The sequence below is a fragment of the Cynocephalus volans genome, chromosome 5 (assembly GCF_027409185.1).
Source record: "Cynocephalus volans isolate mCynVol1 chromosome 5, mCynVol1.pri, whole genome shotgun sequence".
NCBI classification, from domain to species: domain Eukaryota; kingdom Metazoa; phylum Chordata; class Mammalia; order Dermoptera; family Cynocephalidae; genus Cynocephalus; species Cynocephalus volans.
The window spans coordinates 48,129,167-48,148,536 of record NC_084464.1 but is presented as its reverse complement, the minus strand read 5'-3'; the positions used below and the strand labels follow the sequence as shown (position 1 = coordinate 48,148,536).

At 52.2% G+C, this 19,370-nt stretch overlaps 1 protein-coding gene across 2 annotated transcripts; it reads left to right on the top strand.

Moving 5' to 3' along the window:
* Nucleotides 1–363: 363 nt before the first annotated feature.
* MTCH1 (mitochondrial carrier 1) lies at nt 364–18,225 on the top strand. 2 transcript variants are annotated; one of them, XM_063096888.1, is made up of 12 exons: nt 364–702; nt 4,761–4,845; nt 7,874–7,980; nt 8,402–8,479; nt 8,840–8,897; nt 9,273–9,324; nt 11,333–11,392; nt 13,608–13,701; nt 15,790–15,837; nt 15,980–16,047; nt 16,329–16,404; nt 17,397–18,225. In XM_063096888.1, exons 1-12 carry the CDS (start codon nt 382–384, stop codon nt 17,466–17,468), a joined length of 1,119 nt encoding a protein of 372 aa, XP_062952958.1. In that variant the 5' UTR covers nt 364–381; the 3' UTR covers nt 17,469–18,225. The 2 variants fall into 2 exon arrangements, with proteins under 2 accessions (XP_062952958.1, XP_062952957.1); XM_063096887.1 differs by having other exon boundaries at nt 13,608–13,752.
* Nucleotides 18,226–19,370: the final 1,145 nt, after the last annotated feature.

Below are 19,370 nucleotides of genomic sequence, written 5' to 3'. Positions count from 1 at the left end.
GCGGAGGAAACTCCCGAAGTCGGGGAGGGGGCTTGGAAGCGCCTCAGACCATATTGGGGGCCCCTGGCTGCCAGATCCCCCGCGCCCCGCCCTTGCCGCTCTCCGGGGCTCCAGGGGAAGCGCCCAGGCCTGAGGCAACCTCCACAACTCCCGAGCCCGCAGCTCGGGTTGCCCGCGACCACTAACCCCTGGGCGACAGCCCAGCGTTCGTCCAGAGCCCAACCCGGCCGGGGGCACACTTCCGGCGCCTAACGTCCTCAGCGGCGCGCTCCCGCGATCCCCTGCGGCCTCCGATGGTGCGCCCCGGCCCCGCCCCCTGATGCGCACGAGGGGCGTGGCTCCTCGCGTCACGTGAGGGGAGTGATCTGGGCAGCCTACGCCATGGGGGCTTCAGACCCGGAAGTGGCGCCCTGGGCTCGCGGCGGTGCCGCGGGGATGGCGGGTGCGGGAGTGGGGGCGGGAGCTCGCGGCGGAGCGGCAGCGGGGGTCGAGGCTCGGGCTCGCGATCCGCCGCCCGCACACCGCGCACATCCACGCCACCCTCGGCCCGCTGCGCAGCCATCGGCTCGCAGGATGGACGGCGCGTCCGGGGGCCTGGGCTCCGGGGACAACACCCCGACCACCGAGGCACTTTTCGTGGCACTGGGCGCGGGCGTGACGGCACTCAGCCACCCGCTGCTCTACGTGAAGCTGCTCATCCAGGTGGGGGGCTCGGGGCCCCTGGGGAAATCGGGGGCTGATTTGAAGGGGACAGGCCGAGATCTGGAGGATTGGAGTAGGGGAATCAATGGCGACGGATTTGGGGAGAGGGGCGGGAACAGCAGGTTTGGAGGGGGCCGCAGGGGCAGGAGACGAGGAATGCGGCGAGGGATTTGGGAATTCAAGGGTACGGGTTTAGGGGTACAGAAGGGCCAAGGGGTCGGAGCAGCAGATTCGGGAGAGGGTGGGAGGAACTAGGGATTTGGGGGATGCAGCGGAGGGGGGCGATGGTATGCAGAGACGGGTTTGGGAGATGAAGGAATGGAGCAGTGGACTTGGGACAGAGAAGCAGCAGATTTGGGCTGAGAGAAGCAGCAGCAGAATTGGGAGAGGGGCGAGAAGTTTTGGTGAATGGGTGGGGAGGAGAGTTGCGGTGATCAAGGCAAAGTATTTAGAAGGTGAGAAACATATTTGGAGTTGAGTGCAACAGGGGCGCTGAATTTATAACGATGGATTTAAAAGTGGCTTTGGGGGACAAAGGAGTGGGCGTCAGGGCCAACAATTTAGGAAGGGAAGGAAGGGTGCCCGACTTGGGGGAGCGGGGAGGAGGGGACGGAGTTATTGTATTTACTGGTGACTGGATTTGGTGGGAGCGTGTGAAGGCAAAGCATTTAGCTGGGGAGAGCTATCGGTTTACAGGATATGGGGGCTTTGGATTTGATGGCGACGACAAATTTGGTGGGAGGAGAGGACGGAGTGACGCGTATTGGGGGAGGGGAACAGATTGGGCTACGCATTGGGGGAGGGGAGTGGCGGCAATATGTCTGGAGAGGGGATCGCGGAGGCTTTTAGGGGAAAGGGGATGATGCATTTGGCGGAGAAAATGTAAAGTTTAGCTTGTGTCTGAGGGGATGAGCTGAGGGGTATGGGAGTATTGGGATCGGGCAGAAGGGGCCGTTAGACTTAAGGTGGCAGGGATAGGTAGCGACTGGCAGAAATTGAGACCAAGGTAGGGATGTCTCTGGAATGGAGGGACGCATGGGCACTAGGCATACTTAGAGGGACCATCAATGAATGCAGGTGAAGTGGGCTGCTAGGGAGAGACTGAGCTGGAAGGGGTGGGGTGGAGGTGTGCTTCGGCAGAATCAGGTGGTCAGGTGGGCATAGCTGAGATGGTCGCAAATTTTATGGGTGTCACTCAGGCCTGGACTGATAGCTGAAGGTTGTAGGCTAGAATTGTCCAGGACAGTGGAGGGTGGGAGGTAACAATTGATGTGGAGACCCAACAGAGATTTGAGGTTTGATTTGAGGCAAGTAAGTGAGTGTCAGATTTTACCATCATTTTAATTGAACTGAGAGAATGTGAAATGGAATTGGAATGAGAGGTCAATGAGAATGGGAGTAATTGAAATCTGGGGGGTAATAGATTTTGGAGTGTGACCAGGAATATGTCAAGTAATGAGAAGAGTCAGTCAGAGGCATCAAGGTGCCTGAATAGAATCTAGCTGTGACTGAGATTTGGAAGTGGCTGATGGGGGAAGGTTGATACCAAAACCGGCATTTGGTTTTGATTTGGGAGTGAGGGTTGCTTTCTTTACAGGATTAGGATTGGGTTTACAGCAATAAAGATTGCGGGTTTGGAAGAGAAATTGGCTCTTTGGAACTGGTGTAACTGAGACAAGAAGTGAGGGTGCTGGGGGCTGATGGGGTGAGATTGGGTGAGACTGGGGTTTTAAGGTGGCAGGTGGGAGGGTCTGGAGCAGAGGATGCTGGAGCACAAGGAATGGGTGGGTTCAATGTGAGGGAAATGGGGATATGGCTTCATCATTTAGAGGATGGTGGATTTGGTTTACAGGTTTGAAAAGAAAATTGAAATAAGGGTGGTTTGGAAAGGGAATTGGAGAATGAGAGAGACCAAAAGGGGGGAAGAACAAGATGGTGGGTGGGTAAGGATGGGTGAGCTCAATTGGGGTGATAGAGGTAGCTTCTCCGATTTGAACCCATCTGGTGCTGAGTATAACATATTTTGGATGAGATCTTAATGGGTATAGCTTGGGAATCAGAATAATGTTTTGCAAAAAGGCAGATCACCATTTGGTGGAGGCAGGAGTAAAGTGACAGATTTGGGGGTTGTACAGATTAAGTAAATAAGAAGAATGCAGTGCTTTAGATTGGGGCATGTGGATGTTAGGTTTAGGAGTTAGAGAATGAAGATGATGGACTGGCCTTGCCAGTATCTGATATAGGGCCATGGTGTTGGCTGTGGTTAGGATTGGGCTAACAAATTTGGGGATGAAATTGGGTGAGCATGACTTGGAAACAAATAATTAAAACTTGGAGATGAGGGGAATGGGGGTGAGATTTAGCCAGGGTGCCTTTGATAATTTCAGTAGAAGTTAAGAAAATAGACTCGACAAATTTGGAAGCCATGGGGATCTGGGGTGAAGGGACACAGATTTAAGGGTGGAATTGATGGGACTCCTAAGTTGTAGTGACTAGGCTGGGTAAGACAGCAGAAGAGTAGTAGCTGGGACTTGGAGTTGAAGAGTATAAACGGAATAGTGCCTGTATTTAGGAGAACAAGATCAAAACAAACCTCAACTCAGAATTTTCAAGTTTCAACCTAGAAGGAAAAAGGTCTGGAAGGGGGTGTGGCTAACTGCCTGGATCAGCTGATTCCTCTCTTTTCTCCCTCAGCTCCCCTGAGCTAGTTTTTTTTTTTTTTTTTAAAGACAGTCCCCATCATAGAAGGATTTTTAAGTTTATAATTAGTAATCTGTCATGCATCTCAGAATCAAATCCACAAGGGACAGCCTGAACTTTCAACAACGCTTGCCTGACTAAGGCAAGGAAGAAAGGGAATTGAGCCAGAAAAGCACTAGAAGCATACCTGATCCACTTTACAAGGAAGAGCTTCCTAACCGGCTGTTTCTACCATGGCCGCAGTCTTCATGCTCTTCCACAGCCAAGAGCGGCTGCTCTGGTCCATCGGCCCAGCAGGCCTGCTTGGAGGGACAAGGCTGAGAGGGTCCTTCTCATTCCCCACCTAGGCACTGGTCTCCTGGACGCCTTGCTCCGGCCTGTAGCATAGCAAACGGCCTCACTCCTCAGCAGAGACCCCACCTCTTCCTGTGGATATGGACGGTGTGGTCCTTCACCCACCCATTGGTTTAACAGATACTTCAGTTATAATCAGCATCTGTACAGCAAGAATTATAGTAGCCCTGCAGAAATGAGGGGGGTCATTTTGTCACAGGGAAATGGGATGGTCGAGGTTAGAACACAGTTGAGGATATGTTTGAGGAGTAGCTGGGATTTGAGGTAACAGTTTGGTAAGCCTGGGAATGGGAGGCAGATTTGGAGGTGTCTGCAGTAGATTTGGTGAGAAATTTTGAGAGTGGGTTGAGCTTTGAAATGGGTGACTTAGAGCTGCACTGGCTGAAGTTTGGGACTGAGATTTGGGTATGACATGTTTGGGCGTTGCTGCGTTCAGAATTGATGTTGGAGTGAAGGTTTTCACCTGGACATGCGAATTAACTGAGATTTATTCTGAGATGAGGGTTGGGTTTGTGTACTTAAAAATGGGGGATTCTAGGGCCCGCCTGTGGCTCACTCGGGAGAGCGTGGTGCGGAGAACACCAAGGCCGCAGGTTCGGATCTCTATATAGGGATGGCCGGTTGGCTCACTTGGGAGAGCGTGGTGCTGACAACACCAAGTAAGGGGTTAAGATCCCCTTACCGGTCATCTTTAAAAAAAAAAAAATGGGGGGTTCTACACTGCAAATATCTGAGGTTTGAAGGTAAGAATGTTGGGGAATGAGTGTGACTTGGATTGTGGTCGGAGTTGTATCTGAGACTAGACATTTCTGTTCATTGGGAGATTATGTGATGCTGTTTATAGACACTGATGAGATTTCTGGTATGTTTTGATGGGAAAAACATTAACAGGAACAGCATTAGAATTTGTGGGAGAAGAGTTAGAGGCTTGGGAAAGAGGAGAAGCAGTGTGACTGTTTCACCAGTAGAATCTGACCTTCCTTTTGTTATTGTTAATTCTGAAGGTGGGTCATGAGCCGATGCCCCCCACCCTTGGGACCAATGTGCTGGGGAGGAAGGTCCTCTATCTGCCGAGCTTCTTCACCTACGGTGAGTGTGCTTCCCAGGCAGGAAAGCCCATACCGACAGAAAAGAGGCCCCAAGCGGGGAGCAGGCCCAGCTGGCACCCCCCCCCCGGAAACCACTTTGCAGTATGGCCCCCAGAGTCCAAGCTGGCATGGAGGAGGGGATCTAAGAGTGTGGCCAGAGGTGGCAGGGTGTCGGGGTGGGAACAGTGAACAATACAGCTTTGGTCCAGCTCTTTTGTCTGCAGCTGCCAGCTGCCACCCCAGCAGCAGGGGACAGATGGGTGCCCAAGAGAGAGTCCAGACTAGGACACTGGTCCTTGTCATCTGTGCCACCCCAGGTTGTGCCTGGAAGTGGGGGTGTGGTGATATTTCCTTTTGCTTTCTGAACAGTCCTGTCCTGTTACCAGCTTTTCTGCTTTCCTGCTACTCCAGCAGGAGACCTGTCAGGGCCCTCCTGGGTTCTTTTCTTTCATCCCCCTCGGTTGTCCCATTTCTCCTGTATTCCCAGGCAGTGGTGCTTGCTCACTCTGGCATCTCCATCCACTGTTAGAGACGACATGCAGTGAGCCGCAGCTTCACCTCCGACCAGCTGCGTGAGTGTGAGCAGGCCGCTCACCTGCTCTGGTCCTGCTGCACCCCTTGTCTGCAAAGTTAAGGTCAGCTGCTTCGTGCACAGGCCCTTCACACGAGTCCCCTGTCCTAGCAGCTCCTGTGCTGCTTATCCCCTGGCCCACAGATGCCAGCTGGCCAAGGCTTTTTCAAGCCCACCACTGCTGTCCCTCTCCCAGTCCCTACCCCAGATGCCCGTGATGGGGGCTTTCATAAATGTGTACTTTCTCTGCATGTTCTCAGCAGAGTCCATTCCAGGCTGATCCCCTCAGCTTAGCTGCACCTCTGCTCTTCTTACCTGTTTGGTCAGTCCAGAATGTTCTTTGAAAATCCTTCTCCCTGCTGAATATCTTGGGGTTTGCCTATATGTCACATTTTTTACTTCACACACTAACTGTTGACAGAATCATATATTTCTCTCCCAGTTTTGCCTCCATGTTGTTTGGCGCAGAGTCTAGGTCCAGGTAGAATGTGTCATTTTGTGGAGAAATACATTTGTGTTTGTTTTTGTTTAGAAATTGTCAGCGTGGGGGAGGGGGAAATCACAGAAGCAGGAAGGCATCCTCATCATGGACAGTGAAGCCCATATGCAAAGAAAATGCTGGATTCACACGCAGCCAGAGCGGAGGGCCGCCAGCCCCTGCATTGTGGGTTCTGTGTGTCCGGCTCCACGTACTGTGTTACGAGGGACTCGTGGTTAGAACCCAGTTCATCTCTATTCACGTCACACAGCCATTCCCAGGAGGACTCAGAGTAGAGGGGTCTTGACCCCCATCTTATTGCCTCTTGGAAAGATGAGCAGAGTTCTGAGGTGCCCCCCACACCTGGCCCTGTTTCTATAGATGTTGTAGTCAAGATGTTGTGAGCAGATGTCCACAGGGCACTTCTGGACACCATACCTGCTGTCAAGTTGTGGGGGAGGGGGTGGCTGTCTGGCTGTGTAGTAAGTACTATCTGGACAGTATCTACTCCTCCCCTTGTCATGGTGGAAGGCACCCCAGCTGTTGTGACATTCTCTTGTGTAAAGGAACGAACGCCCCGGAAGGTTTCCAGGTACTGCAGAAAGACCCTGGAGTGACAGAGCCCCTTGCCAGCCCAGGGGCCCTTTGGGCCTACACAGGCCTGTGTAGCCTTTTCTGCATACCTTTCTCTGCTCTCACTTGTTCATGCCTCATCTCTGAAATGGGGAGAAATAGAGGTCTTTACTCCCTTCCTTACTGGTAGGCAGATCGTTAGAAAGAGGTTTAGTGAGGCTTTGTCCTGACGAGCTCCCTTTTGCTGACTGTGATCTCCCTGCCCCCAAAACACACCTTCCTTCTCTGCCTGTTCACTCTGTGAAGTAGGGCACCTTGCCACTGGCCCAGCATCCCCCCGACCTCTACTCCTCTCCAGCCCACCCCACTCTCAGGAAACCACATATACAGGTAATGGGCTCTCAGCCCAGTGAAGGCTCATGCTAGCTGTGACATTGAATTGCTGGGCCAGAAGACGTGTTGCAGAGGAGAAAAGGGCATATTTGCTTGTTTCTGCCTCTGTGCGGTGCTAGAGAGCTAGAGTCCTGGGTCTGAAAGGGGAGCACACTGTCTGACAGAATGTTCTGCTAGCTTCCAGGTGTGAACATGGCTAAAAATGATGTAAGGGCTGACTGGTTAGCTCAGTTGGTTAGAGTGTGGTGTTAAAACACCAAGGTCAAGGGTTCAGAGTCCCATACCAATCTCCATACTGGCTAGCCACCTGAAAAAAAAGAAAAAGTATCCTTAAAAGGATAGACGCTAATGAAAAACACTGACTCACGCAGGTAGGGTCTAGCTTCCCTGATCGCTCAAGTTTTTTCTAGAGAACAGTTCATCAGTGCTTGTGTTTTAGTTACTTCTCCACAGGCTTGCTTTTTCTTTGATAAATGCCAGCAGGGGCCAGGTGGTGTCCTGGGTGCACAGTAACAGGGTGGGGACCGCCCTGGCCGTTGCGTGTTCGTGTTCGGGGACGTCCTTGAGCCTGTCTTCTGGGAGCCCTTCCCTTTCCTTTTTTCCTCTTTTAGGTTGCAAACTTCATCATTGCCTGGGGATACTCTCTCTTCCTTTTTTCCTTGTTGCTGAGAAAAACATATTTTGTAAGCAGCAGAATTGGTTTCTGGGTTGCAGCACTTAAGTTGCTGAGTTGAGAAACCATAGCTGAGTTTGCCAAGTAGAGTTTTCAAAGCTACAAAGAAGAAAATGTATGAACTTGTTTGTCAGAAACGTTTGAAGGTTTTACAAAACGAAACAGGCTAGAAGACATGGGAGTTGGGGCCTGCCTGCTTCTGGGTCCTGGACAGAGCTCCCTCCTGTCCCTGCAGTCAGCAGTTACTGGAGGGATGAGCTGCATCTGGTCTGGGCATGTGTGTGATCCAGGAGTGGATGCCACTGGGTGGGGTGTGACCCTGCACCTCTGCTTTCTTATAGCCAAGTACATTGTACAAGTGGATGGGAAGATAGGGCTGTTCCGAGGTCTGAGCCCCCGACTGATGTCCAACGCCCTCTCCACTGTGACCAGGGGCAGCATGAAGAAGGTGAGCCCGGTGCAAAGCCAAGAGTTGTTGCCCAAGGTGCCCCATGCTCCTGGCCACCCCCAGAGGCAGCGCATGGGCCCTGGTCCTTCTTTCCCCTTCCTGGACTAGTGAAGGCTCCCCCTAGCACTGTGGCCGGGCTCCAGATCCTGGTGGTCAAACCCTGAGTCTTGTGCTTGCAGGTGCTCCCACCCCACAGCTGTCTTGCTTTCCCACAGCTGGGACACTAGATGGTGGCTTTCTCCCCCACCCGCCCTGTCCCCTGCTAAGCTCCAGGCCTGAGGGTTACCTGAGGCAGGCCCAATTGGTGGACACTGCAGAGAAAATATTAGGAGCTGGTTCCTGCTATCTTTGCCCCTTAAGAGTTAGATTTAAGAGGCATCACTGTACTTTGCGCTTGGCCCTCCTTTGTTTTTTGTGTCAGGTTTTCCCTCCGGATGAGATTGAGCAGGTTTCCAACAAGGATGATATGAAGACTTCTCTGAAGAAAGTCGTGAAGGAGGTGGGTGTCTAGAGTTGGAGAAGGGAGGCCTATGGAGGGGAGCCTGCCTATGTCTCATCCCCATGTCGGGCAGGTCGTTGAGGAGCAACAGAGCTGGGTCCTTGTACATGCACAGGTGGGATGGTATGTGGAAGGGGCCCCAGCTTGGACACTGCAGGGAATCCCAGAAAACCTGGGACCCAGCCCCACTCCTAGGTGGAGGGGACTGGGGGGTGGCAACAAGTGGGACCATCCTTGGTAGCCTGACCCCACGTGAGTGCTATGGGGTCCTGGTTTTCCCTTGTAAGAATTTGTAGCTCCCTAAGAGTGCTGATTCCAGAGACGGGCGTGAGCAAGTTTCTGCTGTCTGTTCTCTTCCAGACCTCCTACGAGATGATGATGCAGTGTGTGTCCCGCATGCTGGCCCACCCCCTGCATGGTAAGCTGCCTGTGGAGATTGGGTCTAAGCCATGAGTCCAATGGGAAGGGTGGGCGGTGGGCCGACCCCTCATGGACTGTAGATAGGCAGTGGCTGAACGACTGGGAAGGGGTCACGGGATGGGGGTATTCCGCTGGAAGCCCACTGAGGAGAGATTGGCCAGGGGTCCTTTGCAAAGAGAGCTGGGACTCTTTCCAGGCAGGAGAATGGGGACACTGTGGTCATGGGGTGTGGCAGAGAATCCCAGAGGCCTTCTCCTCCCATGCGTTCTGACATAGGCCATGTACAGTGGCCACTCTGCACCAGGCACCTCACGGCTGGGGTGTTGTGGGCTTGGCCTGCCACATCACCTGTGTGTGTTTTCTTTTTCCTCAGTCATCTCAATGCGCTGCATGGTCCAGTTTGTGGGACGGGAGGCCAAGTACAGGTGGGTAATTTTTCTTAGGACTGGCAGGAGTGCACCTGTTACCCTTCAGATGTGTCAGGACAGGCCATGCTGGGTCAGTTGCTGCACCTTTTCTGACCTACTTCTGTGTGATAGCTTGACCTGCTGCCTGGCTTCAGAGGGGTGTGGCAGTGACTTCCAGTCTATGTCCAGGGCGTTCTCTCCTCTCCATTACTTATCGGGGGCTGCCTTACATGAGTCTAGGTGCCTTGCAGAGAGCCAGTGGGTTTAGAGTCTGCTTGGATTAGGAGTTCTGGCACCAGAGCCGATTCTGCCACTTAGGACTGAGCTGGGGTCCCCTCCTGGACCCCCCATGTTATGCCAGCTCTCGTAGAACCCAGCGTATAGCTCTTTTCATCCTCTACTAAGAAGCTATCCACTCTCGGGTCTTGGGGCTCATCCCTTTCATTTTATACCAGACACTACCTAGATCTGCGTGTGGCGCTGAGCTGAGTGCTGGGTGCATATGTGTTAATACAGTGTCTCGTGGCACTTGTGCCCTCCCTGCCCCTCTGAGGCTGAATGCAGGATGTTAGGCGAGTCCTGGGGGCATTTGGCAGGAGGACACGCCTGGGTTACCTTCCTCTCTGAGATTCTCATTTCCTGGGGTCAGTAGTTCCTACAGCTGTCCTGTGGGGCCACCACCCCAAGAAGCTCTGCTGCCGTGCTGTCTCATTTTGGGTTCGCTAGTGGGAAGGTGGCCCATTCCCCCAGACTGTATTGTGAGGTTGGTAGATGGGACCAGGAGGGAATAATCTGGCTCAGAACACCAGTGGGCTGAGCCAATGTTGTGAGAAGAGTCATGGGGCCTGTCAGGGCTGGGGCGCCCCAGGACAAGCACTGCCCAGGGCTTTGGCTCTCGCCATCTCCTCTCTACTAGGTTGCCCTTTCTACCTGGCCTTCGCATAGCTTCCATTCAGGACAGGCTGGTTGACATTTCTAGCCACAGGTCACGGATGTTATTGAGCCTCCATTGCATTTCACACCTAAGACACCACAGCCTGTCCTCTGATCTCTAACAGGCTGCAGTGGCCAGGCTACTAGTCCCCAGTTCCCTTCTGTGGAGGCCCAGATGCCTTTTCCGTGGCTGATTTCAGAGCCTCCTGCTGCAGGGCCCTGTGTTCATTCTCTGCCCTCTGGGAAAGTGATTTTCTCTGCTCCCCACCCCCTCGTGCTCTCACTCTGTCGACACAACCTTCTTCTGCCTGAAGGTTGTTTAGCCAGAGGAAAACACTAGGGCCAGGCAGGGGAAGGGCCCACCACTTCTACAGCAGTGGCTGAAACTGGGAGGTTCATTCCTAAGTTCCAGATCCCACAGAAAATGGTAGTAGAGAACTACTAGGTCTTCTCCTCCTGTGGGTTGTTGGGTGTCTTAGTCCATTTTGTATTGCTATAACAATACCTGAGACTGGATAATCTATAAAGAACAGAGATTTATTTGGCTCATGATTCTGGAGCCAGGGAAGTCCAAGTATGGTGGCAGCATCTGCTTGGCTTCTGGGGGACTTCTCATGCTGCATCATAACATAGTGGGAGGACAAAGGGGAAGCAGACATATGTGAAAGGGCCAAACACGAAGGGGGTCCTCACTTTACAACAACCTGCTCTCCCGGGCACTAATCCATTCCCATGGGAACTAACCTAGTCTCAGGGGAGCTACCATGAGAAGAGCACCAAACCACCCATGAGGGCAAAGCCCCCATGACCCAAACGCTTCCTATTAGACCCTTCCTCCCAGCATTGCCGCACTGGAGATCAAGTTCCAGCATGAATTGTGGCAGACACACACCACAGCATTGGGTTTCCCCATTCTCCACGAACTGTGTAAACTCCCCTCCACCCCAAACGAGAGCTTTTTTTCTTCTTCCCTTGGGGCCCCTCCTCTCCCCATCTAGGCTCGGATTGGCTGGATCTGAGCATGGCTGGTGGTCCTTGCTCCATAACGGGGTGGGCTTCTGCTAGGTGACTGGGTGTTTTGCCTTCTTCACAGCGGCGTGCTGAGCTCCATTGGGAAGATTTTCAAAGAGGAGGGGCTGCTGGGATTCTTCGTGTACGTGAGTTTATACATCCCATAACTGGCCATGGGGCATGGCTCTACTAACAGGAGTGTTCTCAACTTCAGGCCACAGCTGCTGGCCACAGACTAGCCACAGGGCTCTGCCCCAGCCTCAGTAGCTGCAGCCCAGCTCTGTAGAGCTCCATAGCTCCGAGCTACGAATCATCGGGACCAAAGCTGCTCGGCCCTTTTCAGGTCACGCCTCACATAAAAATGGTACTGTTTGTCCAGGACACTGGGGAGATGAACTGACCAGCCCTCACCGGGCCCCATCAATGCATACAGGGCATGGGGCTGGTCTTCATGAGGTGAGGCACTGTAAAGTCATCGGCTTCACTGCCAAAAAATGACTGCACCTCTGTCACTTGGACTAAGGTCTGAGTAACGGCAGCTCACGGACTGATGCCAGCCGATGGATTCTGTTTGACACAACATTTCTGACAAATTAGTTGTTAAACATTTGACATATTTCACACAAAAATTCATATTTCTGGCATCTCTTAAGAAGTCAGAAAATCTGGCCCATATGGGCCTGTGTTTCTGCAGAGCAGCTGTTGGGCTGGGGCCCCGGGGGCTGCTCCTTTGGTGGAGCACACAGTCTCCCGATGGCCATGGAGTCCCGCACTCTCTGTTGTTTCTCATCCAGCTGACTTTATCTGTGAAGAAAGCCCATGCTGAAAAGACTGTGTTCAGAAAGCATAAAGCACAGACAGAACCCAGAAGCCAGGCTTGACAAGTGTATTTTCTGTTTTGTCTTTTAAGGTCTAGACAATGACATACATGCTGTTATGTATATAGCATGCTAGATATTGGGCTCCATATTAACAAGTCTATATTGTGGTTTTCCAGTTTGCCAAGTGTTTTTATTTATAATCCTTTGTTTAACCAAGAAACTACTATGTTTAGGGGGTGTGTGTATGTGTACATACGTGTGTGTGTGTGTGTGTGTGTGTGTGGTTCTCAACAGGAGATGGTTTTACTACTCAGGGAACACTGGCAATGGCTGGAGACATCTTGTGGTTGTCAACTGGCATCTAGTGGGTAGAGGCCAGGGGTGCTGCTAAATATCTGGCAACAGAGAAGACAGCCCCACAGCAAAGAATTATCCAGCCCAAAATGTCAATAGTGCCAAGGCTGAGAAACCCTGACTTAGGTACACACATATACATATTCACATACATACATGTATGTGTTAAGTGCTCATGTGAATAAATATCTGTGCTTATACCTGGTATACATCTAGCACATCACCCCCTCTAGCATTCACACTGCAATCTGTGCTGTTGTGTGAATAGGATTCTCACACAGCAGATGCTTGCCCTTTGGGTTCTTTTTCTCCACATGATTTTGGGACAAGCGATACACACACGTTATAATACTCAGAAAGCACCAAAGGGTATGTGTGCATAGTCAGTCTGAACACAGACAGGCAACAGGATTAGAAATTACATTCACAAATGTTAATTGTATTAATATCCCCCATAACATAGGAGAGTCACATATATTATTTTGAACTTTTCAAATATTTTATAGTACCATTTTTAAAAATTCAAAAATAATAATTCTGCTTCCCCATCCAAGAGACTGCCATTCTTCTCCTGGAGAGCCTCCCAAGGCACTCCACTCCTAAACAAGAAGATAAACATTTAAAAAAAACACAAGTAGCACACAGGACCCACTGATCTCGGACTGGCTTTATGCCCTCAACTCTGTCTTAGGGAACTTTCCATCCAGCATATACAGCTGTTTATCCTAAAGGCCGTCAACTTAAGAGTCACACCTCCTTGCAAATGCTAGTAGCATGGAATGTCTTTGATGGAACATTCCAGGGGTGAAGAGGAGAGTGTTTTGTAAGAGTTGGTTAGGTAAAGAGGTCAGGAGAAAATGACCAACATTTAGGTGCTCTTTCATAATCTGCATTTGAAAATCCTAGATTTGGCAACATTTGTGTCTTGATCCCTGGCTTCTGTGGTTTGAAGACTGCTTGTGAGACCCTTGACTAATTTGTGGCATGTAACACCTCCCCGTGGGAAAAGGAATACTACCTTCTCCATGTGGATAGTGCTGGCCTGTGTGGCCCATCCAGGCTCCCTTCCTGAAGCTGTGCTGAAGTTATGAGCTTGGAACATCCCTGCCTGCTTCCTGAGTGTGGAGTCCCCAGGAACTGTTTGCTCCCTCCTCTACTCATCTTTGCTCACTTGTTTTTTAGTGGCTTAATCCCTCACCTCCTGGGCGATGTGGTTTTCTTATGGGGCTGTAACCTGCTGGCCCACTTCATCAATGCCTACCTGGTGGATGACAGCGTGAGTGACACCCCAGGGGGGCTGGGAAACGACCAGAATCCAGGTTCCCAGGTTGGTTGGAACAAGGACTTGTCCTTTTTTCCGTGTACTGCTGATGCCCAGGGTCTGGGGCAGACTTGAGGACTCTGGGATTCTGGGTACCAGGCCCTGAGGGCAAGAGGAGGGTCTCTGGTTGTCCCTGGAGTCAGCTTTGCCTTGGGGGAGAATGGCCTCAAGAGCTGAGATTCCAGATTGGTACCCAGACCTGGGAGGAATGTGTGGAATTCTTGTCCCTGGACAGCTTAGAAACAGATCCCAGCTTATCTGGGGCTGCTGTGAGGCAGTGACCCAACTAGTGCTCAGGAAACAGGAGATAAACCAGCTGATAATGATCGTCCTTTAACCTCTGCTTCATGTTTGAAGCTTTTCAGAACTCTTTTGTAAACATTATGACCTCTGATCCCAATGGCACCCTAGTTGTGAAGGTAACAGGGTAGGCAGGTATAATGCCCCATTTACAGATATGGAAATTGAGACCCAGAGATTAAATGGGCTCTCCGGAGTCACTGGGCTGGAACCAACAGGGCTGGGACTAGGTCTTCCCTGTACCAGGCTGAGTGTGCCTCCCTTCTTGAGTTTTTTTAGATGAGCTAGGAAGTGTCCAATCCAGACTCACCCCCTGTTTTAGCAGTGGTCTACACAGTCTGGTATACACAGACCTCTCAGCAGGACGGGTCAAGCACAAGAGGGCTTGGTCCTTCTACAAGGCACTTGAAGAAAAGTGTCTGAGCACCCGGTGCACTGATTGGTTCTGCCTGAACCAAGGTAAAAGTTAGGAAGCAGCAATGGTTGGGGATTTCTGATAGCAAGACATCCTCACAGCAGTGACTGCCAAGTCCAGGAGTGGAGGGGAGGTCCTTGGGGATCTGTTTGCTAGAATTACTTGGGTGGGGAGGGGGGCCATAGTCTACATGTTTGTGTGTCTGGGCCCCAGACTGCCAACTCTGGGGTTGGGGTGTGTCTGGTCACATGTCTGTGGTGAGGAATGCCCTGCCTCAAATGAGTCTTTGCTCACAGGGAGACTAACTGGCTGTTTGACTTGGGTAGATGAGTCTTAACTGGCCTTTCAAGCAAGTTAAAATGACTCTGTGGAGCCCCGCCCCCAAATGCAGTTACAAGAGCATGTGCTCGTGGCTCTGCCCTTTCTCTGGAGCTTCGTGGGTGGGTGGATAAGCTGCTGCTGTCACATACACAGCAAGGCTGGGGCAGCTGGGGTGTCTTGGTTAGGGGGGACACAGCTGACTGGTTTCTTTGGTCTAGGTGGGCAGCTGTTTGGCCAGGGGCTGCTGCACTTTAAGTCAGCGGCAACAGCAATCAACAGCTTCACTGAACATACTTTTAAGTGCTTTTCTGTGTGTGTCTTAAAGGCTAAGATGAGGCTACCAGGCCTGCCAAGGCAGCTCCAGCAGAGGGGTGAGCAGATCTCTGCCCAGAGCTCCAGGGCATCCACCTGGTGGGATGGCCATGCTACAGCAAGCTGAGGGATGGGAAGCCCCACCTTTCCTAGTCAGGGCCTGTTTCCTGGGCAAAGTAGAATTTCAGGAGTTGGGGTCTGAAGGGGGCAAAGCTTGGTGTGGTGGGGGTGGCAATAAACCCAGAGTTTCCCTTTGCCTTATGCCACAGGGCCAGGATTCTGTCTTGGGGTGTCAGGGCAGGTATCTGAATGTCCATTAAGAAGGCACTCATCGAGCACCAACTATGTGCCGAGCCCCAGATGTCAATCAGACAGGTGCAGGCTCAGCCCTGGGTGTTCACAGTCTTGTGGGGCTACAATAGGCCAGCAGTAAATGACCCCCCTTTCTGGTCTCTGTCACTTCTGTTCCTTCACGGGACTTCCTTCAGTCCAGTTACCCCACTTCTGCCTCCCAGGTTTTCTCTTGGCTCTGACTACGAGGCCACAGAAGCAGCTGGCAGGCTGTGAAAAGGAAGGCAGTGTGTAAGGCGTGCGTGTGAGGAGCTAAGCACAGGGGTGTGGAGGGCAAGGTGAAGGGGGCCACAGGTCTGAAGTCCGCATCCTGAAGGGACTGCTCTTCCTTTCTGTATCCTCAGTTCAGCCAGGCCCTGGCCATCCGGAGCTACACCAAGTTTGTGATGGGGGTAAGTCGAGCCAGCTGCCCTTTCCACTGCCCTGTGGACCTGGGTATGACTTAGGAGGCCAGCCCTGGTGGTAACTGGAGGTCTAGGCTGGGGGGTTGGGGGCAGGCTGGGTCACTGGCACTCAGGTCTGTCTGGGTTTCAGATTGCAGTGAGCATGCTGACCTACCCCTTCCTGCTGGTCGGTGATCTCATGGCTGTCAACAACTGCGGGTAGGTGTGCACCCTCCACCTGGCACTCTACCAAGGTGCAGGGGGACCCAGCTGAGCCCTGCCTGCTCTCTACCCACCTCCTGCCTTGTTTGTGTGTAGGTTCAGCCCACCAGGCACCCTGGCCTTCTCTGGGAGTCACCAAGCCCCTTTGGGGTGAACTTGTGGTTTCAGGATGTGGGCTGGTGGCATCTCCAATCCATTCCTTCCTGAGGGCTCCTTTACCTTGGCTGACCTGTCTCTCACTGTTCCCTGGGGCTAACACCCACTCTCCTTCTGGGCAGGCTGCAGGCTGGGCTCCCCCCTTACTCCCCAGTGTTCAAATCCTGGATTCACTGCTGGAAGTACCTGAGTGTGCAGGTAAGCGAGCACGCAGGGAGGAGGCTTTCCCATTCTTTGTCACATCCATCAGGTGACGGTTTTGTGGACTCTTCATTGCATGCAAAGAGTTTCATGGAATCTGCCGTTGTGAGGACGGTGGATAAAGAGAATATAGACACTTGGTTTAAGGCATTTTAATTAAATTTTCACCTTACGTTGTTCAAAATAGGTTTGAGATGGTTGTCTGATTTATTTAAAAATTATGTATCAGCAGAAGTCTCCTTTCCTTTAGGACAAGGATAAGGGAGCTCTAACTTTATCCTTCAAATAACATGAGCCAGAAATGGGAGGCCTAAGATTAGATCAGCTGAATTCCTGGATTTCTGGGGCGCCCAGTCCCAGCAGAGCCTGAGGTTGGAGCTGGGCCACGTGGGAAGCCTGGTGGGGGTGCCAGCCTTGAGTTCTCCTGTTCTGTGCCTAAGCCACCTCCTGATGGCTGGAGCTCTTGGGCCCAGCAGTCAAGGATCTAGGCTCCTGGCCAAGGGCAGATCCTTGCCTTTTCTTGGCCTCAGCTTGCCTTGTAGTAAAATGGGGTAGTGGCCTGGGGAGGAGCAAGAGCACTGCCTGGCCTCAAGGTAGAGAAGAGGATGGATGAGAGGGGATTGGGGAGGAAGAGACAGCCTCAGTTCTTCCCAGCAGCCCCATCTGTCTAGAGCATCACATCCTCCCCATGGGTGTTAGAAGAGTCCCAGACCACTTGGGCTAGAGGAGCAATAAGTCTCCTCTTTGGGAGTTCCCTGCTGAGTGTCCCTTAGGCATTGGACACCCCCAGGGCATGAAGTGAACCCCATTCTTCTACTTCAGCACAGGCAGGTTCTGACCTTACCCTCCAGGAATGTGAGCCTAGGCCCTACACCCCGACCCCAGGCCTCTGAGCTCCTGGACCCTTCTTAGCCTTGCACTGGGCTTCCTCTGGGGGTGAAGAAGCATGGCCTCCCCTGTCACTGGCCCTGCGCTTCCTTTCATTCCAGGGCCAGCTCTTCCGTGGCTCCAGCCTGCTTTTCCGCCGGGTGTCATCAGGATCGTGTTTTGCCCTGGAGTAATCTGAATCACCTATAAAAACGCTGTCTCAGCCTGGCCACCATGGGTGAGGCCTGATCATCTCTGGACAACTGCAAGATGACTCCAACCCAGCAACACCTAGATGTGCTCCAGCCCAGCTGGGCTTCAGTTTCCATATTTGCCATTGTCTGTCCAGATGTGGGGTCAGACAGGGGTGGAGCTCCACCCAGTGGATTGGGTCACCTGTTAGACCTGGGAAAGATAGGGTGGGGTTAGGAAATTGGGGAAGAATCCCCTTATTTCCCATATTTGCTGAGTCTGCCTTGTGCAGGGTGCCAGAGAACAGCTTGTGGAAGCCCAGGTTTGATGGGGAAAGGCCTGTGGGGTCAGATCTCACCCCCTCACACCTGTCCCTTCAGCCCACCTCTCATCCTGCAGCTCAGTTGGGAGCATCACTCTCCTGCTTTGTAAGTAGGGCGCTCCTTTCACCAGGCCACCGTCATTTCTAGGCCTGTGCTAGGAGGCTAATGCTGGATTCTGCCTTCATTTTTCTCAACACTACTTTTCTGATAGGAAGGCAGCACCTTCTTCTGAATGGGAAATCACGTGACTACTTAGAATACGTCCCCCCCATCTAATGATCATCTGTTTAATGGTGACACCTCAAGTGCAGGATCTGGTTACCTGTGCAGTTGTGAAAACCCAGAAGTTAGGCAGATCAGTGTCTCTAGTCCTACCCAGTTCATGGTAAGATTTGACCCTGTCTCCCTCAAATAAATGTATTGGTGGTGATTTGGAGTTTTGTGAGGAGTGTCTCATTTTTGTAAGTTAAAAAACTATCAGCAGAGACCCTCTCAGCCCTTCATGTTGGTGTGAGAAGGGGCTGCTCTGCCTGCAGGTGATCAGTGCCAAGGCCCATGGAGATCCGTCTCGGGGGAGACAGTGGATGAAGTGGAGATGCCAGTTCACAGAGCAATGACCAATGCATAGACCTCCTGCCAGGGGACAGTCCTTTCACAAAGCTTCCATCCAAACCGTAACTGTCATCTCAGCACCATTTGAAGATGACATATCTTCAGGCTTTACTCAGAGTCATCTGGTACAGTGGTCACATGGTTATAGCAGAAGGGGCAGATCTCCCTTCCAGTGTTTCTGCCCAACACTAGGGTCTGTAAAGGGACAAAACTTACAGATGTTTTGAGGTCTAGCTAGATTCCCAGAAGTGTTCTCTGCCCATGCTGTAGGGGACCTGGCCTGTGAGAGTTGGGGTCTGGTGACTTCGGTCATACTTCCTTCATAGTTACGAGCTAGGTCACCCCCCAGGGAAGGCCCCTAGGGTGCTTTTGCACAACTGGTTTTTCCCAATAGCCTAGCAGCAATTGACTCAAAGGTCGTTTTACTTTGCGTGTTCTGTTTCCCAAGAACGTGGAAGACTGACTGTGGGTGTTGAGCATAAATGACCATTGGTTGAGGCCACCAACGGTTTGTAGTCCACATTCCCTTCCCTTAGGAAACACCTCAGACAGCTAAAGTGGTGGGAAGGGGAGCACATGGTGGGTGGGCAGGCCAGGCCTTGGCAGCACCACTGCTGTACAGAAGGCAGGCCTTGGGTTCCTAGGCCCCTTGGTGGGGAATCCGCCTCATGGCCCATTACCTCTCTCCAGCCCAGCGTGGTTTCCTACAGTAGTGACCACTGTTCTTGGGTAACTTTTCTTCCTGTTGCTCCATCCTCAGATTCTACTTTTGCACTGATTACTTCCTATGGTTCCCCAGATTTGGGGCACTTGCCTCTCTGGAGCCTGAGCTAAGCTGGCCCTGAACAGCCCCTCTGACAGGCACATACTCCCAGATGTTTGGAGAGGCCACCTGGGGTAAAGAGCAAGGCCGTTGGTGGGCTTGGCCATCATTTGGGGAGGGCCAGTGCTGTCCTCAAGTAATATCCC

What these genes read in the sequence shown, in the direction of transcription:
- MTCH1 (XM_063096887.1), top strand. Translation starts at nt 382, where the DNA reads ATGGGGGCTTCAGACCCGGAAGTGGCGCCCTGGGCTCGCGGCGGTGCC. An exon ending in GCTGGCCCACCCCCTGCATG is followed by an intron (nt 8,898 to 9,272) that starts GTAAGCTGCCTG and finishes CTTTTTCCTCAG; the next exon opens with TCATCTCAATGCGCTGCATG. An exon ending in GGAAGTACCTGAGTGTGCAG is followed by an intron (nt 16,405 to 17,396) that starts GTAAGCGAGCAC and finishes CTTTCATTCCAG; the next exon opens with GGCCAGCTCTTCCGTGGCTC.